General features: G+C 36.2%; 2 protein-coding genes and 1 pseudogene across 2 annotated transcripts; 1 reads left to right on the top strand and 2 right to left on the bottom strand.

Moving 5' to 3' along the window:
• Nucleotides 1–843: 843 nt before the first annotated feature.
• Nucleotides 844–15,127, bottom strand: LOC103828513 (annotated as a pseudogene).
• A 1,218-nt stretch (nucleotides 15,128–16,345) lies between these two features.
• Nucleotides 16,346–17,283, top strand: LOC117126811. Its single transcript, XM_033275926.1, has 3 exons — nucleotides 16,346–16,611; nucleotides 16,653–16,791; nucleotides 16,918–17,283. Exons 1-3 carry the CDS (start codon nucleotides 16,346–16,348, stop codon nucleotides 17,281–17,283), a joined length of 771 nt encoding a protein of 256 aa, XP_033131817.1.
• Nucleotides 17,284–19,900: 2,617 nt separating this feature from the next.
• On the bottom strand, nucleotides 19,901–20,560 carry LOC108868979 (cilia- and flagella-associated protein 251-like). Its single transcript, XM_033275927.1, has one exon. The coding sequence runs from the start codon at nucleotides 20,558–20,560 to the stop codon at nucleotides 19,901–19,903; it is 660 nt and encodes a 219-aa protein (XP_033131818.1).

The following is a 20,560-nucleotide window of genomic DNA, read 5'->3' on the forward strand; positions in this document are numbered from 1 at the left end:
AATTTTAAACAAGTGAAAAATAAATCATAAATAAATATAAACTTATGTTAAACATTTAAATTAAATCTTTAACAAGTTAATAAAAATAAAAATTATTATATTATATTAAATAGAGTAATAATGAAACGACTAGCATAAATTAATCTTCTTCATCTGAGTAGTTTTAATGATATTCATTTAAATTTGTGTAAGTTCGTTGTGCAGTTCTCTATATACTGAAAAATATCTAGTTTTAGGTGTACGTAAATCTGACCAGTTTCAAAATAATTCGTGAAATCGAGACCGCATGATGAAGTTTGTTCAATAATTGGTGAACGGTTCACCATCAAATAAATTTTTGTTGCGAATTTCTCACACTTTCTTATTGACTTCCAACATAAAAACCATGTTGGGCATTAGTTGGACTTTTTCCTATTGGACAGTTTTGTTCATAATTTTGTGAATAGCATTTTTGGTGAAAATTTGGTGTAAGCCTCCGCTATGAAGTATTTGGTGGATTGGTCCATTGTTTAGCATTTGTAGGTGTGCTACATTATTGACCATTTGGTAGTATATCCTATTGAATATTTGGTGATGTGTCCTATTGTTAAATATTCGGTAATGTTCTTCATCGTTGAACATTCGGTGGTATACACCCATTATCAAGCATTCGGTGTTTCATTGTTAAAAGAAAATGTTTGAAATTGACTTAATTGATTAGGCACATAATAATAGTATCCTGGCTCAATCACTAGGCCGTTGTACTTTTGTTTAGAAAATGAAGTTGACCGAAAAAAAGTGAGTACACTAAACACAACAAGGTAAAATCTTTGCAACATTTTCCACTAATAGAGTATAAGAAGATCGTATTCAAGACACTCGTTTTTTATTATTTCCCAAAATAATATACCCAGCCCTTGCAAGTTGCACAAATTTTAGGGAGCAATACAAGTAAAATAACAACTGAAACTGTAGAAAAAAACCCGCATATTGCAGGAGATAGATCATTCCACCTTTTCACCTATCATCGACAGACTTATCTGCCTTTTTTCAAAATGACATTTGAAAAACAGATCGTAAAGATCCTATTCTCTTTATTAAAAAAAAAAGATTTGTGTCAGTTCCTTTCACCGCTCACTACTGCTTGCTCAAGTTTCCGATGACATATGGAAGAATGCCTCCATGGTTGAAGTATGCCAGTTCCACCTACACATATACACCATTAATTAGTTCACATATCATAAAAGGTTTTGGAAACTGAGTTTTCAATTTTACTTACCTCAGTGTCAAAGTGGACTGTGCAAGTGAAAGACTTTCCGTTGTCGGTAGTAACGGTAACATCTTGTCCAGGTCTTATCTTTTATATATCTGTCGGGAGGTGAATCGTGTAGCGTTCGTGACCCGTCAATCCCAGTGAGTCTGCATCTTCACCGGACTTAAAACACAACGGAATGATTCCCATTCCAACCAAGTTGCTTCGGTGAATCCTCTCAAAATTCTTTGCTATCACCACTTTAGCGCCCTGGAAAATCCAAACTTAGTTTGTCTTAGTTAGTGGCTGTAAATCTAAATACAAGCGGGTTCTACAAAAACCTGTAGCATAGGTCCCTTAGCAGCCCAATCACGTGAGCTACCACTTCCATACTCGGCTCCAGCTAGAATAATTGTGTCTTCACCAGATGACTTGTACCTCTGATAATACAATAGATATTATGATAAGGAGACACTAAATAATAAAAATTTTGGTTAGATGAAACAAAAGACAAACCATGGATGCGTCGAAAACATAGAGCTTCTCTCCAGAAGGAATGTGAACGGTCTTAGGGCCAACTTCCCCATTCATGAGCTTATTAACGATACGGATGTTAGCAAGAGTGCCTCTGGCCATTATTTCATCATTTCCACGGCGACTTCCATATGAATTGAAGTCCTTGCGATCAACGCCACGCTCCATGAGATACTTTGCAGCGGGACTGTCCTTCTGGATGTTCCCAGTTGGCAAGATGTGATCAGTGGTGATACTGTCACTAAAGTTGAGCAGACAGTAAGCATCCTTCACACTGTGTGGACCTGGAGTATCCATGGTCATGTCCTTAAAGTATGGTGGCTCGTGAATGTAAGTTGACTTAGGATCCCATGAATAGAGGGTATTTTCAGGAACATACAGCTCATTCCACATCGGGTTACCCTTGGTGATCGACTCATATGTTGCTCGGAACATGTCTGGCAAAACACTCGATTGAACCACCTGATCCATATGTGGAAATACTCGATTTATAATCCTGTACCAGAGGGAAGTTTTGTTCTCTGGTTGTGAGTTGAGTACATACCTCAGCAATTTCTTCCGTGGTTGGCCAGATATCCCTTAAGAAGCTTCCTTGTCATTCTTTCCAGTGCCAATGGGCTCCGTTTCAAAGTCAATGTTAACCTGGGAAATAAGAAAAAACGAAGAAGTTAAATTAGCAATGTGATGATGGATCATGTGTCATTATAACATACAGAAGTGTAGGTTGAATTTTGACAAGTTCATGCGATTTATTACCGTTCCAGCAAGAGCGTACGCAACAACCAAAGGAGGAGATGCAAGGTAGTTGGCTCTTGTTAGTGGATGAACACGACCCTCAAAGTTCCTGTTTTCGGAAAGCACAGCAGCCGCCACAATGTATAACAATAAGCAAATAAGAAATTAGCCACCCAAATTAGATATAAAAAGGTATTAAGTCCAAAGAAAGTCTTAGTTGTGAATACCATTTTCTGTGATAGCAACTCCCACTGATTCATTAGTTTCTCCAGAGTTACCAATGCATGTAGTGCAGCCATAGCCGACAATATTGAAACCCTACTGATTCAGATATTCTTGCAGTCCACTGCATAGAGTGTAATGTCAACTACAGGTTTCCCACACTGAATCAAGAATCAAGCTTAACAACAAAAAAACTTGAAAACACTACGACGTACCTCTTTAATAAGTATTTTGTAACAACTCCTAAGCCTGGCGCAAGACTTGTCTTTATCCAAGGCTTGACCTAGAGAGGCAATTTTTTACAAAGGATTACAAAAGTCAAGCCATCAGATAGATGTCTAATTTGATCTAGTGACTGAAGCCAACCTGTAGGCCAAGGTCACAAGCCTTTTTGGCAACAAGGCCAGCACCAAGCATGACACTTTGGTTTGATGTATTAGTACAGCTTGTGATCGCAGCAATCACCACACTTCCATGTTTTATCTCTGCTGGTTTTCCGTTGAAAGAAAAGTTTGCCACTTTTTCTTGTGTCTCTTTAGGGATAGCAAAACCCTGCAGAAAATGTAAAGCACAATACATAAATAAACAGTGGCATCCACAATGTGGAACAGAAGCCAAGTAGGTGCTAAAGAAATAAGACCTCCACATAACGAAGCTTTAGTTGCATACCTTGAATCCAACTTTATTGTCGAGGCATGAATTCCAGTCAGCTTTCATTTCCTTCAAAGGAACACGATCATGTGGCCTGCAAAGTAGATATCAATAAGATGGTTTGACCAAGTAATCAAGCAATACACAGTGTATTATACACTTGGCGATTACAGAAACCAACAAAAGACGTACCGCTTTGGTCCAGAAATGCAAGGTTTAAAATTGTCCAGGTTCAGTTCTAGATATGACGAGTTTGCCCGCTCTTGCTGAGGCTGAGTTTTTTCACAAAGTAAAAGAAATCATATAAGACCCAGAAAGCAGTTGAAAACCTATATAACCCCAAGCATGTAAAAGATAAGGCTGATTTACCTCATTGTAGTCAACAAACATATTGTTTGCCCGAAGATATGCTTCAATCATGGCCACCTGAAATGAAAGCATTATATCAGCCAAGATAAATGAATGAATATACCCAGGACGATTGAAGCCACCAGACTCACGGTCTTATCACTTCTTCCAGTCAATTTGAGATACTGCAGGGTCACATGATCCACATGGAAGAAGCCCATGGTCGCACCATACTCAGGAGACATATTGGCAATTGTAGCCCTGTCAGCGAGGGATAGCCTACTCATACCATCACCTAAGAAGAAGAAAAAGACTTTGATTCTCCAACAAATACATGTCTATCAAGAAGGAGCTAAGCACTTGAGTTTACTAGGCAATAGATTACCATAAAACTCAACAAACTTTCCAACAACGCCATGCTTCCTAAGTATTTGAGTTACTGTTAAGACCAAATCAGTCGCTGTAACACCATTTCGCATTTTCCCGGACAGTTTGAATCCAACAACACCAGGCAATACCATACTCATGGGCTGTTAAATAAAAAAGAGTGATCAACAGAAGGAAGGTTAAACATCACTAAATTCGAGCAAAAGAGTCACAAAATTTTGTTATCTAATCTATATTAAGTAAAGTAGTTCTAGATCCACAAACATAAGAAGTGGCCATGGCTGATGTTAATATTCAATAATTTACCTGGCCAAGCATTGTCGCCTCAGCTTCAATGCCTCCAACTCCCCATCCAGCAACTCCCAAGCCATCGATCATAGTTGTATGTGAATCATTTCCAACCACGCTGTGTGGGTAGAGAACGCCTTGCGTGTTGAAAACAACTCTTCCAAGATATTCCAGATTGACTTGAATTTTTCAGAACGGGGTTAAACTGAGAGAAAATCCACTCAAAAATGAACAAAAGGAAAACAAAATAAAGGCAACGGTTGAATACACTGGAAATGTGAGGTTAAAAAGAATATGTATATGTATAAAGAACCAAAAACATGGGACTTGCAAACTGCAAAAGAGTTACCTGATGCACAATACCAGAGTCAGGAGGCACAACAAACATGTTCTGGAAGGCAGTAGAACCCAAGGAAGGCAAACCTCTCTTTGTTCCTCTGGAACTCAAGCTCCATGTTTGCTTGCACAGCATTCTCGGAACGAGCAACATCAACTTGAACAGAATGGTCAATCACAAGATCTACCGGAACCTGGGAGACATGGCCCACGTAAGAAATCCAGAAGCCAAAGCATAAAACCTTTAAAAAGAAAAAGAAGGTACCAAGGGGTTGATTTTGTTGGAATCACTGCCCAGCTTGTTCATAGCATCACGCATACAAGCAAGGTCAACAACAGCTGGTACTCCAGTAAAGTCCTGGAGAAGAACACGAGCCGGCTTGAACGAAATCTCGACTTGTTTAGGAGAAGTCTTTTCCCAGTCGATAATCTTCTCAACATCTTCCTTGGTAACCTGGAAGTTATCACAGTTACGAATCGCAGATTCAAGAAGAATCCTGATAGAGTAAGGCAGTTTTTCTGCAACACAACGAAATGAAATTAGAGCAAGTGAATCAATCAAATCGTTGATAGAGATTAATATTTTACCAATCCTTGGATCGTTGAGAGCAGGCAAGCTGTAGAACTTTCCGAATTCGCCACCACCAGGCTTAGGAAGGGTCGTGAAGATACCCTTAAATGGATGATGCTCTGACGCTGAAAAAATGACAGATCGAAACTCCTTAAGATCGCAAAATCGAAGCTAGATCCGTGATCGGATAGAGATGAAGAAAGAAATTATTTACCCATGGAAGAGAAGTTCCTCTCAAGTCGGTCTAAAACGGGGGAAGCAGTTCTGATCTGAGAGCTAAGGCAAAACGGAGAAGGTCTGGAGTGAAGGCAATGGCTCCAGCGAGGAAGTGAACGGAAAGCGGGAGAGGAAGTAGCAAAAGATCTCTGGCCGAGAAGAGAACAAGGAGATGCGGCGGAGGAGGAAAGAGTTAATGAGGATCGGAAGGAGCGAGCGGAAGCAGCTCGAAGGATGGAGGAAAATGCGTTTTTATACATGACGAAAATATCAAATCACACTTTCCGATGCAGATGGTTGAGGAAGATAAGGATAATGATATTAGGGGCTGAATCAGATGAAGACGATCATGGAGGAGGCGAATCTGACGACTGAAGACAAGAGAGAGGCGTGTGGCGACGAAATGAAACCTAGGGCTGCGTGCCATTTATCAGCTCAGATAATATTTTAATGTGCGATAAGCTCGCTATGGGCCCCGACCATCTAACAAATCATCCCTTCTCTAGAGTAATGATTAGAGTTTTTTACACGGCAGGGCAGTTTTTGAGTTTTTATTACACAAAAAAACAGTTTTTCCTATTTGGGTAATTTTTTGTGGTTAAAGACATAGTTAACCCTAGAAAAAGAGCAGCCATAAACCCTTTTTTGTCATTCTTATATATTTAGTTAGTTTTTCGTTATCTATGCCCCTAACTAAATGTAACCACAAGAGTTTTTTTTTTTTGCTTTTGTATTAAATTCCTTAAAATTTGAAATCCACCAAAAAACGTAAAAAAACTGTGAACTTTTTTTGTTTGCTTTTTTGATTTTTTTGGGTTAACTTTCTCATATAATGGTTTATCTTCCTTTCATCCAAGATTCACTTTTATCATCTTCCATTTGATTGTAGACTCTTTTTTGGCCACCAATCTCAGTTCAAAATCATCTACGTTAAGTGATTTGAGTCTAAAATCCTATGTTATATCAAGGATCTATCCTATTTGAATGATAATAATAAAGAAACGAGGTTGAATCAAAGCAAATCGTCCAGAAAATGGTGATTTATGTCTGAAAACAAAAAGGGCTGCAAGCTATGTAGAAAGAGAAATGTTGAAGAAGAAGAAGATATATAAAATTACAAGATTGCCCTTCTGTGGGTGTACATGTACACATTAAAAATGTGAGGTACATGTGTACCAAAAAAATGCAAACGTGTAACATAATTATCAAACATGTATACATAATTTTCATTGTCCACGTGTACATAGATTCCCAAAAACTTACATGTACATTAGTTCACTTGTGGACCAAACAAGTTATGTTTCACAAATGCAGAAATACATCACAAATGCACACGTACACTATGAGGCAAATGTGCAGATGGAAACTATAAAGCAAATGTGCTTATGGACATGTACACTATGATAAAATACAAAGTGAATAATGTTGATAATTTAAATAATTTAAATCATAAATGTACAAAATAAATGAAACCCGTAAAATAGACTTTCACATGTGATTTGGTTGGGAAAAGACATAAAAAGTGTCTTAGTAGCCACAGGTGTCTTAGATTGTAAAATAATGAAAGAATTACACCATAAGGCAGTTTTGAGTTTATTATTACATAGTAAGACATTTTATGCTACTAAGGTATTTTTTTCTAACCAAACCTATTTTGAGTTATTTTCACAAATAGACACTTTCTAAGTTTTTATTACACTCAAGAGCACTTCCCACTACTAAGGTAGTTTTTGGGTGGTGAAAGACACCATTACCCCCACATACAACAAACATTCTCTTTACCTTTTCTTTTTTTTAAGTCACGTGAGTGTTGTGTCTCACTTAATTTTAATTTTAAATGTATTTTATTTGATTGTTTTAAGCTGAACCACACAAATTAAAAGTAACTTTACTCTACTTTATCTATGAATATTAATAACAAAACAAAAAAGGTGGTGGAAAAAAGAATCGATGCAACTCCAATGGTAGCACAAAATATGTAAAAGTTGCAGATGTGGAAAAATAATTGACATGAGAGAATAACTGATGTTGGAGAAAAGCAGCGTATAAGATGAGGAGGGTAAGAAGTCATTGTAGTTAGTTAAAGACAAAGATTTGGTGATAGAGAGGAATGAGGGGAGAGATGACGATTTGGTGATAGAGAAGAATGTGAAAGTGAAGAAAAGTAAATACATGAATGATGACGATGAGAGGGGGAAGTGTAGTAGACGATGGTGTTTGTTGGATTCTGATGGCGGTGGCGTGCCAACCACAAACGCTGATGACAACTGATGGTTGTGGCGCATCGACCAAAAATGGATATCCATTCTGTATGAGAGATATACAACATTGAAGTTGGCTTAGTAAGAAGCTTTGGTCTGTTTTAGTTTGATAAGTTTTATAGGAGAAGCATTGTCCAAGTAAATAAACACTCGTATTCTTTGTTTGCAAGTGTTTATATGTACAAGTACTCATAGATGTCCACATGTACGCCTGCACGTTGATGTACACATGTACACTGATGTTTAGTCTTCAAGACTTGATTCAATCATATTTATTTATGGTGTAATAGTTGTAAATAACTTAATAAAATACAAGTTTTTCCATCTGACTCATCCAATTTTGTTTTGATATAGAAAGTTTCGTATCCAATTCGATCTATGTTGCTAAGAAGGAGAAAAAAATGGGGCTTTTCACATGCATAGCGAGGATTTTTTTTTCTTGGACAAACCGTAGTGAGGACTTTCTTTGCTTCATATAAGTGAAAAGTTGTAATGAAAGTTTAAGAATGATTATTATCAAAGATTTTATATTTATCTTACGTCTCTTTCTTAAACTGATATACACGTGGACAATCAAACATTGTGTAAACAGGGATAGTCAAATATATATTTACATGTCGATGGTATTTGTCAGTATATATGTAAAAATTCAAACGCTTTCATACGTGTGTGTTAGATTGTCAAATGTTAATATTCATTGCAACGCCAAATCATTGTCCATCATTTACTCTCTTGTACACATAAATGTACATGTGGATACTGAGAATTATGTATACATGTGGAATACTATTTTGCAGCAGTATAGATGTTGATAAGTGAAAACACATGAAGAGACGAAAGATAAATATAAAATCTTTGATAATAATCCTTCTTAAATTTTCATTACAACTTTTAACTATCCATGTGTATACAATGTTTGACTGTCCACATGTACATCAGTTTAAAAAATCTACATGTACACTGATTACAAACCAAACAATGATCTGTGTAATTCACAAAGACGGGTATGTGCATTCAAAAATTACAAATCTTTACACCTTCAACGATGACAACCGGAGTCGTTGTTCAGTTCAGTCATAACTGCTTCGCTGAAATTTTAATCAGAATACAAGAACTCAGTAGATTTCAGTTCAGTCATAACCGCTTCATTGAAATTATAAGGAAGCAACCATAGGCATAAACCGAGTTCATCGGAGTTATTTATCCATCACCGGAACGATGGTTAAATCCACGGTGGAAGTTGAGTCTAGGATTCCAAACGTTGATGCCGATGATTCCATACAAACTTATTATCTCAGTCATACCTCACATTCACCTTCGTCATCCTTGCCGTCGTCGTTTTGTTCTCACTGTCGTCGCCGTTTTCATCATCAACTCTGTCATCGTCTCTTTCCTCATCTTATTTTTCTACTGGTTCTATTTGAGGCCGACTAAGGATTGCAAAATTGAACTCTATCGTCATGTATTTTGTATCTTCATCATAATCTTTATTTTCTTCTTAGCATGATTTGTTTTACAGAAAAAAAAAATTGTATGAGAAAGACAAGAATTTTTTTTAAGAGATAAGGAAAGAGAGAGAGTAAAGAGATTGATTTATGTCCACATGATTGTTTTTTTGTATTTTTGTTATATTTCAAAGATACATAATGGAAAAGGGTAGTAATGAGATTTCATATGTTAGGAAAAGGAGAGAAGGTGTTGAGATAAGAGAAAAAGTGTGTTGGTAGTTGAAAGTGTCTTAGAGTGAAATAATAAACTAGTAAACTGTCTTTTAGTGTAAATTTTTCACCTATTTTCAGTTAGAAACTAACTCAATAACTTTGTAACCAACTGTCATACGCTAAATATATTTAATATGTATTTTTTTTTGGGATTTAACCACACTCATTCATTCATTTATTAATTTAATGATTAAAACTCACCATAGACAAAGTGGAACCCTCTATGTTTCTTCTTCGTCTTCCTCTTCCCAAATGCTTCATTTTTACTAAATTAAAATCTGATTCTTCAGTTATATTTTAAAAGAAGATCGGTATTTAATCATTGTCTCCATTACTCAATCTATCTTTTAAGATATGTCAAGCTATATTTCTGGTGTCGGTGTAACAGTGGCGTATACGACGGCGACGTCAACGGTGAAGACTTTAATGTAGATGACTAAGCTCTCCTCCTCCATGATTCTAGCGAGGAGAAGAATCGATAAATTCCTAGTAGAAGCTCTCTTCCTCCACGATTGAAACCGCCATGAAGCTCCTATCCACCATAATCAAAGCTCCAAGCCACTGTGAGAGCACTGTATAAGTCTTCTTCTCCGCCTTTGAGCTTTGCTCCTACTTTGTGACCGCCGGCGAATCACACCAGAGTTCATTCTTGATCAATATATGTTTAGTCGCAATCGTTGAACATGATTGATCCGACTTTCTTCTTACTGCCATTTGGTATTTTAGCTTTTGATTAGTCATGATTTTGGCCCCAAATATTTACAGATACACATATTTTTTTCTTCTGAATTTGGCTCAAACATGTTAATCATGATAATTAAATTCTGCAATCTTTTTACATTTGTTCAGTCAATTCATACACACTTTTTTTTTGTTTTGTTTTATCTTCACATGAAGAATTCATTTAGGTGGACAATATGTAAGGAAGAAAGGCTGAACACGCTTCTGTATATGTGGATATGTAAACCGATGTACACCAGATCGCACACACCCTTTTGTACATGTGGATATGTAAAATGATGTACACATATATATCACTAAAACATTGTACTTGTGGAAATTTCAAATGAGATTTGTACTTTTACTAGCTATAATCTTCTCATCTCCGCAACAACCAAATTAAAATGAATCACATCTCATCTATATATGATTTGGGTAATGTATGACATAATTCAAATGTGTACCGTTGTTTGGCTTTAAGAGGTGAAAGTTATTCTTCTTTGAAGTATAATTGTAGCAATATGTATACATTTTTACCATGGCATGAAATTACTCATCTTGATCTACAAGTTTCAAGACGTGTACTTCGACTTAGAAGTGAGATATGTAAAATGTGGATCTATCTCGTACCATTTTATTCCGCATTTAGCAAATATGGAAGGATGCTTTAGCTAAATCAGCCTTGTACCCTCTATCTTTGGATGTACTAGCAACTGTGTGACCTTTCACGAGTTTTTTATTCTATAATCCCACCTTTTCGATCAAAAAAGAAGAAGTGAGATAGCAGAAATATGTGTACACATTACCATAATATCACACTACCTAATTGGATAATTTTACTATTATGTACAATGATTTACTTGTATAATTTTACTAGCATGTACAATGGATTGACTTGTATCACACTACCTAATTGCAAGTTTCAAAGTGTGTACAACCATATGATGCCCGTGTGTACACACAGATTTTACTATCATATACAATGATTCACTTGTATATTTTTGTCTACGTGTATACCGATGCATAGACACCCATATGTAAGACCAATTTTTGTTTTTGAGCAAGAATAACAAACGACATGTGTGTACACTTTGTGATGTGTACACGTGTATAAACTTGAACAAATTAGAAGTTTAAGAAAAATGGACATGTTGTTTTGTGTACACTTTGTAATGTGTACACATGTACATTGAAAATGAGGCAATATATGTTAATAAGTTGTACACATACTTAAAAAAAATACCAAAATACATAATAAATAGATCAAGTCAAATTGAAAATGGTGTACATGACACTTGGTGCATACATGATTTTGTGTTTTATTCATATCTAATGATTTTTAGTTTTTATTTTAGTTCATTTAATTTCTTTTCCAATGCATTTAATTATGTGCATATATTTCTTAATTTCATTAACAGAGGGTTGTAGTATATAATTGGTTAATTTTGAAATAAATCAAAGAAACATTTTGGAAATGTTAAGGACCAAAAGTGCACAATTTAATAAGTTTTGGGTTAAAAACAAAATTATACAAAACGTTAAGGACAATAGTGCAAAAAAAACAAAAGTGGCCATTGATGTTCTCGAGCTTCTACAGTGTCGTGACAGTGAGAGAGATGAGGTAGCGACGCCGGAAATGTTGTTGAAACGCAAAGGAAGAGATTACGAGATGAATAAAGTGTCGGAGGAGATGACAAGGAAGACTACGGCAGATCTAGGCTTAGGCGAAGTAGGAGAAGACGAGAAGTTTATGCGGCAAGAGCTTTGTTCATATAAAAAAAATGGAGATTTTGTCTAGGTGACGACCGCTCAGCTTCTTTATATTCATCTTCTTTATCCATTAAAACCATTATAACAAAGAGAAAAGTTGTTTCTGTGTTACAGAGAAAAAGAAAACAAAAATTGTAGGACCCATTTAGTTTCAAGAATGCACGTGGTTAAGAAATAGTTAGCTTGTAGTTTGAAAAAACTACCTTAGGAGTAATAACTGCCCTATAGTGTAATAAAAAACTCAAAACTGCCCTACAATGAAAATAACTCTAAAAATAACACAAAGACACTGCTCATGTTTTACAGAATATACAAAACAAATAAAACTATAATTTTAAAAGCCATTTGTTATGTACACTATACCATGTAACAAATATTTCATTATCCACATGTACAATAATTCATATGTACACTATTTAACTTGTACATATACACATATTAGATAATTTCACTACTCCTATGTACATAAACATTAAACATATAGACCTTCCAACCTAGAGCAGTGCCCTATAAGGTAAATGTGCTTATGGACATGTACACTATGATAAAAGACAAAGAGAACAATGTTGATAATTTAAATAATTTAAATCATAAATGTACAGAAGAAATGAAATCTGTAACACAAACATACTGTTCAAGTTTTACAGAATGTACAAAAGAAATAAAAATGTAATTTTAAAAGCCATTTGTTGTGTACACTATACCATGTAGCAAATATTTCATTATCCACATGTACAATAATTCATATGTACACTATTTAACTTGTACAATAATATACACATATTAGATAATTTCACTATTCTTATGTACATAAACACTAAACATATAGGCCTTCCAACCTAGAGCAGTACCCCATGAATTCGTGATATGTTTTCTTCATTATTTTTGAACATAGTGAGATAAGATGACCTTCGTTATCAATGTCCACATGTACAAATTTGTTTTTATAAAAAATCACATGTACACTGGTTTTTTTATAGACTCCACAAGTTATGATATCTGATGATTCAAATGATTTTGAGTATCTTGTTATAGTTCATTTTGATCATATTAGGTTTCATTTAGGTGTATATATTGCATGCATTTGTTTATTTGTATATCGCATTGGATAAAAATGCAAATTTGGAAGTTTAGAGTCAAATTTTTAAAGCAATATGTGTGTTTAAAGAGTTTGTGATCAAAATCGAAATGATGAAAAACATGGGATAAGACTTGCAAAAAGCTAAAATTATCCATAGTTGTCCTCAAGCTTTCGTGATAGTTGAAAGCGCATCAGAGACGAAAAACTGTCACAAGGAAAATAAATCTCGACGAATAAGGAGGAGCTAAAACACGAATATGGTGGAGGAACCCTAATCTCTTGGCGGTGTCACATGTGAAGGAACGATGGTGGTCCTGGTGGATGAATATCATTATAGCCGGGTACAATATATGGTGGATGATGGGTCTTTTGCATCGTCTACAAACGTTTCCACCATCGTCTATGTCTCCGTCGTCACTACACCAAAGTTGATTACGTTTCTTCCATTGATGTTGTTATCATATATGTCTCTGTTACATTATCATCGGAAATATGCCTTGACCTATCTTAAAAGATAGATAAAACAACATAGATCATATAATTATGAAGTTCTTTTGAAAAAACAATATAAAGAATCATATTCTAATTTAAAAACAAATAGAAAGCTTAGAAGGAAAAAGACGAAGAAGAAAGAGAAAAGAATATAAAATAATATAAAACTAAGATTTTATTGTTTAGTTGAGATTTAGTTAGATTTCAGTTACTAGAAGAAATGAAACGTGTATTGGGGAAAGAGAAAGTGTCTGAGTAGCATAAACTGCCCTATAGTGTTAGGATGCGAATAATAACATATCATAAGATGTCAAATTTTTTGGAAAGTAACGTATGGATCCGATTGGTAATGGCTGTAGCTTTAAAATTTTTGCTGTAGAAAAAAATCTATAGATTTTTTTGCTGTGGCTTTAGATTTTATTGTTGTAGAATTTTATGGAAAATACTAAACAATTGCTTTGGATATTTGGCTCTGCAGAGCACTTGTACAACTGTAGGTTATTTCACGAGTTGTGGTTTCAAAAAAAAAATTAAAGCATGATTGCTCTGAATTTAGTGTTGTAGAAATAAATAGGGTTGTGGACAGCACCTACAGCAACTACCAATCACCTCCTATATTGCCTGTGGAAATTTTGTATTCTTATTACCCCATTTCATTTCTAAATACCCTATCATATTTCCCATCTCTTTATTATCTTCAACTATTATATTATTATTTATTTCTCGCTGATTCCACACCTGATTTTTAATTTTAAAAATAAAAAGCGGACCCCTCATCCCACATAAAGTCCATAATTAATTGGACACCTAACAAACGATCCCACACCCCATCTACCTTTTTCCTTTCCACAGCTGTCCATCAGTTCATTTTTCTCAGATCTTTCTCCATTTTTTCCAACCACATGCGAATGCTTCTTCCCCTTCAAGTTCCATTGGCGTTTTTTGAAGGTTCTTTTGACGAAATTTGGTACGATTTTTTCATGAAATTTTCATACTAATATACTACTTATGTTCCATATGTTATGAGTAACAAAAAAAATAAAAACTTAGCTGTAAAAATCGTGAAAGTTTTCAAAGAAAAAGGAAAATAAATTTTGAAGAAGGTTCTCTTTTTTTTTTAACACGATTTTGATAGGAAAAACATAAAAATGGTGTTAGACGATAATGTGGGTTTTGTAACACGTTATTTGTTGATTAAACAGACTTAAACCGATGAAAGATTAATGTTTTAGGTATATTGGTCTGAAAATGATGTTTGAGGACTATTTTGTATATTTTTTCTAATTTTTCACTGTTTTAAAGCTAAATAATGCATTACAATATTGGTTGACGATATTGTGCGTTGTAAAATACCGCGTTGGTCAGTTAAAAGGGTTAAATCAACAAAAGTGAAAATTTATAGAAACTACTGGAATGACTAGTACTACTAAGCTAGAACTTGTATTACTAAATCAAGTATGTATCAAAGATCTTGGACATCTTAGATTCTTTAAACGGTTAACTAATCATAATTTTTGTTTCAGGTAATCTATTGCCTCTCTTATTACAATCATATGTTTTGATTACGGAGGAAGTTACATCAAATATGGGGGTGAGAGAAGATGGATCTCGGGAGAAGAAGAAATTCACACTCTAGTGATGAAGACAGCTGTGGAAGAGATTACGTATTCTGAATTGGTTGAGAGTATATGCAGAAAGATTAACGCAAATGGAGATTGGATGGTGAAGATTAGTTACTTAAACAAGCCATCATATATTTGGTGTGATGAAGACGTTTTGGGTTATCTCATGCAAGTAAATCATGATAAATGTAGAAGTGTTTTACATGTGGAGATCTGCAACGACATGGATGATACATATGGTGGTATGTCACTTTCAGGAGATGTTACTGAAACTGATGATACCTATGTTGGTCTTTCTGATGGAGATGATGATGAAACTGATGATAGATATGTTGGTCTTTCTGATGGGACCGAGGAAGATGGAAGTGATCAGGATCATGAGATGGATGGCGTGGTCGCGCTTTACACAGCCAAACAACATGAAGACATTGAGATGCATGAGAATTTGGAGCATGGGTTTGAAGGAAAAAGAAGCAAGAGTGGAAGAAGAAGCTGCAAGAGCAGGAGTTGAAGCTGCAAGAGCAGGAGTTGAAGCTGCAAGAGCAGTAGTTGAAGCCACGACAGCAGTAGAAGAAGAATGGGATAATGGTCTCGATTTGGTTAAGGGTCAAGAATTCAGAACTAAGGTAGCCATGCAAGTTCTAGTTCAGAGGGGTGCACATAAAAATGGTTTTGAGTATGAAACATTTAAGTCCGATACTGTGAGATTTGTGGCAAAATGTCGAGGAGCCAAAGAAGGTTGCAGGTGGTATTTGCGTGTAGCAAAGCTTAAGAATTCAGATCTTTGGACGGTTAGAACTTACAACAAGTCTCATACATGTTCAGTAGTAACTACAAGTACCCTTAGAAATAGAAGGATAGGCACACCACAGGTTATCGCATCTGTTTTGAGTAAAGAATATTCCAGTAGATATGACACACCAACACCAAATGATCTGATCAGTATGATTACCCACAAGTTTGGTGTTGATGTTTCATATGCCACAACATGGAGAGGAAAAAGGATGGCTGCTAATGAAGTCCGAGGTATTCCGGAAGAGAGTTTTTCTATGATACACTCCTATATGAACATGCTTAAGTTGAAGAATCCTGACTTAGTAAGTTATGCTGAAGTGGATGCGGCGAAAAGATTTAAGCTTCTATAGAAGGGTTCGCAGCGATGAGGAAAGTTATCATTGTGGATAGAACACATCTTAAGCATGTTAATGGTGGAGTTCTGCTTGTTGCGACGGCTCAAGATCTTGACCGTCACCACTACCCTATCACATTTGGTGTAGTTGATGGTGAGAAAGACAAAAGTTGGACGTGGTTTATGAATAAGTTGAGGTCAGTGATATCAGATGAAGGCGAATTGGTGTTTCTTTCGGATAGAAATGGAAGCTTGATCAAGTCAATACGTGAGATGTTCCCAATGGCTGCACATGGGTATTGTATATGGCATTTGTCTCAAAATGTCTCAACAACAGAGACGCTTGCACAAGCAAGTTTACAGAGTGTGCACATGCTTATACAGTGGCTGAGTTTGATGATCTCTATGATGCCTTTTCCAGAAGGTATCCTTCTGTTGCGGCGTATCTGGAGAAAACTGTTGAAGTGAGAAAATGGGTAAGATGTTACTTTGAAGGAGACAGATACAATGTTAACACAACTAATGCAGCATAATCCACCATTGGTGTTCTTCGGGAAGCGAGGAAATTCTTCATGCTACCGATTATTGATGTTATCATCAAGAAAATGAATGAATGGTTTAACAAACATAGGAAGAAGGCAGCTGAAATACCAGTCACAAAGAAGCTTGTGCCAACAATGGAAAAGGAGTTGTCAAAAAGATGTTTGGAAGCGAGGTGTTTAGATGTTGTTGAGATAAACAACTTCCACCTTGAGTACAATGTCTATGGTAGTGACGGAAAGATTTATACGGTTGATTTGGCAATAGAAATGTGCACCTGCAGGTGTTTTGATATAGACAAAACCCCATTTGTTCATGCTGCTGCTGCTGCCAAGTTCTTGAGCGTAGGAAGAGATCTTCATCTACAAGAGTTAAGAGTTTTGTTCGAAATACTATTTGGTGGAGTTGTGGGCATTGGCATACTGTAGGACGATTTATCTTGTTCCTCATGTCTGAATGGGTCATACCCCCTATTCTAAAACGCGCGCGGCTAGCCGACTAGGCGCCTGACTAGGCGCTCGACGGATGTTCACCGCCACGATTTGGTCAAATCGGCTGAACTAATCGGAAACCCGATTAATAATTTAAAAACCGATTTTAAACCAGCAAATATTGAACTTGTAAGACATAATGCGGCCCATAAAATAGGCCCAATTGTCTGTAAAAATAAGAAACCTTCTCTATGTATATATAGGAGACTCCAAGACTCCTCACAGACATTAGTAGCCGATGTGGGACAAATATAAGTGAGTTTTAATTTTTTTTTCCTAACTCGCGCTTATTTAATTAAAAAGAAATGATGCAGCACCTGAGCATCGAACACTCTACCTGTTACAGCAGCAAATGCTTCCCAAACCGCTGGGCTATCTCGTTTTTACGATAAGATTTCACATGTTTTAATACATATATGTATATTTATAATTAAAATATATAAAAACTAGGCCCCGCGTATACCCCTATTAATCCCCGATTTTTTTATAACTCGCTAGGCCAAAGATCACCGCCCGACTAGCGCCTAGCGTAGTTCCGAACAGGGGTCATACCTGATGAGATTCGAGAACTTAAAGTTCTTCCCTCGATATATGAAAAAAAAGAAAAGACCCACTCAAAAGCAAAGGTTTCCATCAGCCGGAGAATCTCGTGGACGAAGAAGAGGACGCGGAAGGGGAAGAGGCATGGGCAGGGGAAGGAGAGGCGGATGTTTGTATGAGTATTTTGAATGTGGAAGTACTTCTGCCACCTCTGAGTAACATGGAACTCTTGTAATAGGTAACGCTGCACTACTCGGTACTATCGGAATTACTATGTGTAATATGGATTACTAGGTACTAATATGAACTACTATGTGTAATATGGACTACTAAGTACTACTAAGTACTACTATGGACTACTAGGTACTACTATGGACTACTTAGGACTACCTTGAACTACCTTGAATTACTATGTAGTATGCATGTTTCTAAGAACATTTGTTTTCGTCTTATTATTTATTTTTAGAAAACATATCTCATATATTACGAGATTATATGGTCATATTTGTGTTTATTTGCCAAATTAGACGTAGAATATTTTTAAATTCTGAAATTAGTTGAAAACCTCTCATTTCTATAGAAAACATCCTTCTACTTATATACTAATGTCTTGAATGGAAGGCCATAATGAGATGAAATTCCGAAAAATACACATTTTCTGAAAAGAATTTCTGCCAATGTGGTATATATAATCTAAAATTGTCTAAATACATTTGTATTACTAATAAATTTAATTTCTTGAGGTTGTATTACTAAAAAATGTTCTAATTTACAAAAATATTACTATGAAGAATGAAATGTTACTACTTCCTTGAGTACTACTAAAAGTAAGATAAATATTAATTTAATATTCAAACAACACGTTTTAGATGTACCATTTCTTTCTTATATTTTACACGTTTTAGACATGTGATATTTAATATTATATATCATGTTATATTTTTTCTTTTTCTCAAAGTGTTGACAATTTTTTTGTCTTAGTAATACATGATAAACCTAGTAGTACAAATGTGTGTTCTTAAGACTTAGATTGTCTTGTCCTCAATTGGGTCAAACCTGATGCAAGACAATCACACAACACAAAGCATCCTACATAAAAGATAGCATTCAAGTTTTACAGACTAGCAGACAACAAAACATAACATCTTACATAAGTTCACAACAAAGCCGAGATAAATACTAAATACCCAAAATATTTTAAGCTTCTTGTCTTCTACGCCTTTGTTCTAGGCTTCTTCTTGCGCCCTTTAATCTCATCGGTGTTAGCTTCAGTGAAAGGATTGGAAATCCACTGTAAACGTGAACGTATCCTTTTTGTCTGTTATGATGTTGTCTGTTCTGGCGTTGTGAACTTCTTTGGTTGAGTATCCTTTCTCGGTCTACCCCTCGGCCTAGGAGCCTTCTTCCTCAACGCCATTTTCTTTTGCTTGACTCCAGTTCCAGAAGGCGTGGCTGCTCCCTTGTCAGCTTCCTTTGTTTCACAAGTACTGCATTCGTAGACAACCATGTACTACTCTTGCTTTTCTTCTTCAGTATATTTTTCAGTCTCTTTCTCGGGTTCTTCCACCTCATCCTCCACCATTTCTTCAGCCTCTTCCTCAGGTTATTCCACCTCTTCCTCCACCATTTTTTCAGCCTCTACCTCCACCATCTTTCCAGCCTCTTCCTCAGGTTCTTCCACCTCTTCCTCCACCATTTTTTCAACCTCTTCCTCAGGTTATTCCACCTCTTCCTCTACCCTTTTTTCAGCCTCTTCCTCCACCATCTTTCCAGCCTCTTCCTCAGGTTCTTCCACCTCTTCCTCCACCATTTTTTCAGCCTCTTCCTCAGGTTCTTCCACCTCTTCCTCCACCATTTTTTTCAGCCTTTTCGAACAACTTCTCTGGTGTTGTAAGGACTTGTCTCCTCGCGACTGCTGCCTTAGTTCTACCACGTGGTGGTGTAGGAGTTTTCTCAGTTTCAACTTCAACCCGAACCTTTGTTTCAACCTCTTCTTCAATCTCATTGGCCTCATTCATCTCAACCTCATCTTGAACCTCATCAGGTTCTTTCTCAGGTGTTTTTCATTCTCAACCTCTTCATCCTCTTTTTCATTGTCTTCTTCAGCTTCTGCTTCAGGTTCAGGTTCGTTCTCTTCCTCAGAACCTCTATCGTCCTTCTGAGCCTCTTCTTCACTCTCTTCCTCATCCTCTTTTTCTTTGTCTTCTTCAACTTCTGATTCATGTTCAGGTTTTGTCTCTTCCTCAGAACCTCTATCGTCCTTCTGAGCCTCTTCTTCACTCTCTTTCTCTTCTACCACCTCTGTATTTTCAACCATATCTGCATCTTCTGTTTTTTTGGTTGTTGCGTCCACTCTATTGTTGTCATTCCGCTGTCCACCCCAATCATAATCCATGCCTTGGTAGTCGAAACCCTCATTGTTCTCCTTATCCTCCTCATTCTCTTTCATTTCCTTCATTTTTTTCTCAATGCCATCAATCCTCCCGTCCAATGTCTCCACCTTCTTGGCCTTCTTTTTTAAATAATATTGGTAATCTTCAATCTTCTCAAGCTTCTTCTCCATTGCCTTCATCCTCTTACACCTCTTTTTTAAAACAACTTGGCAACGTTCAATCTTCCCAAGCCTCTTGTTCATCTTCACCACCTTCCCATTCACTTCACTCAAACATGTCAT

The sequence above is a fragment of the Brassica rapa genome, chromosome A07 (assembly GCF_000309985.2).
Source record: "Brassica rapa cultivar Chiifu-401-42 chromosome A07, CAAS_Brap_v3.01, whole genome shotgun sequence".
Lineage (NCBI taxonomy): Eukaryota > Viridiplantae > Streptophyta > Magnoliopsida > Brassicales > Brassicaceae > Brassica > Brassica rapa.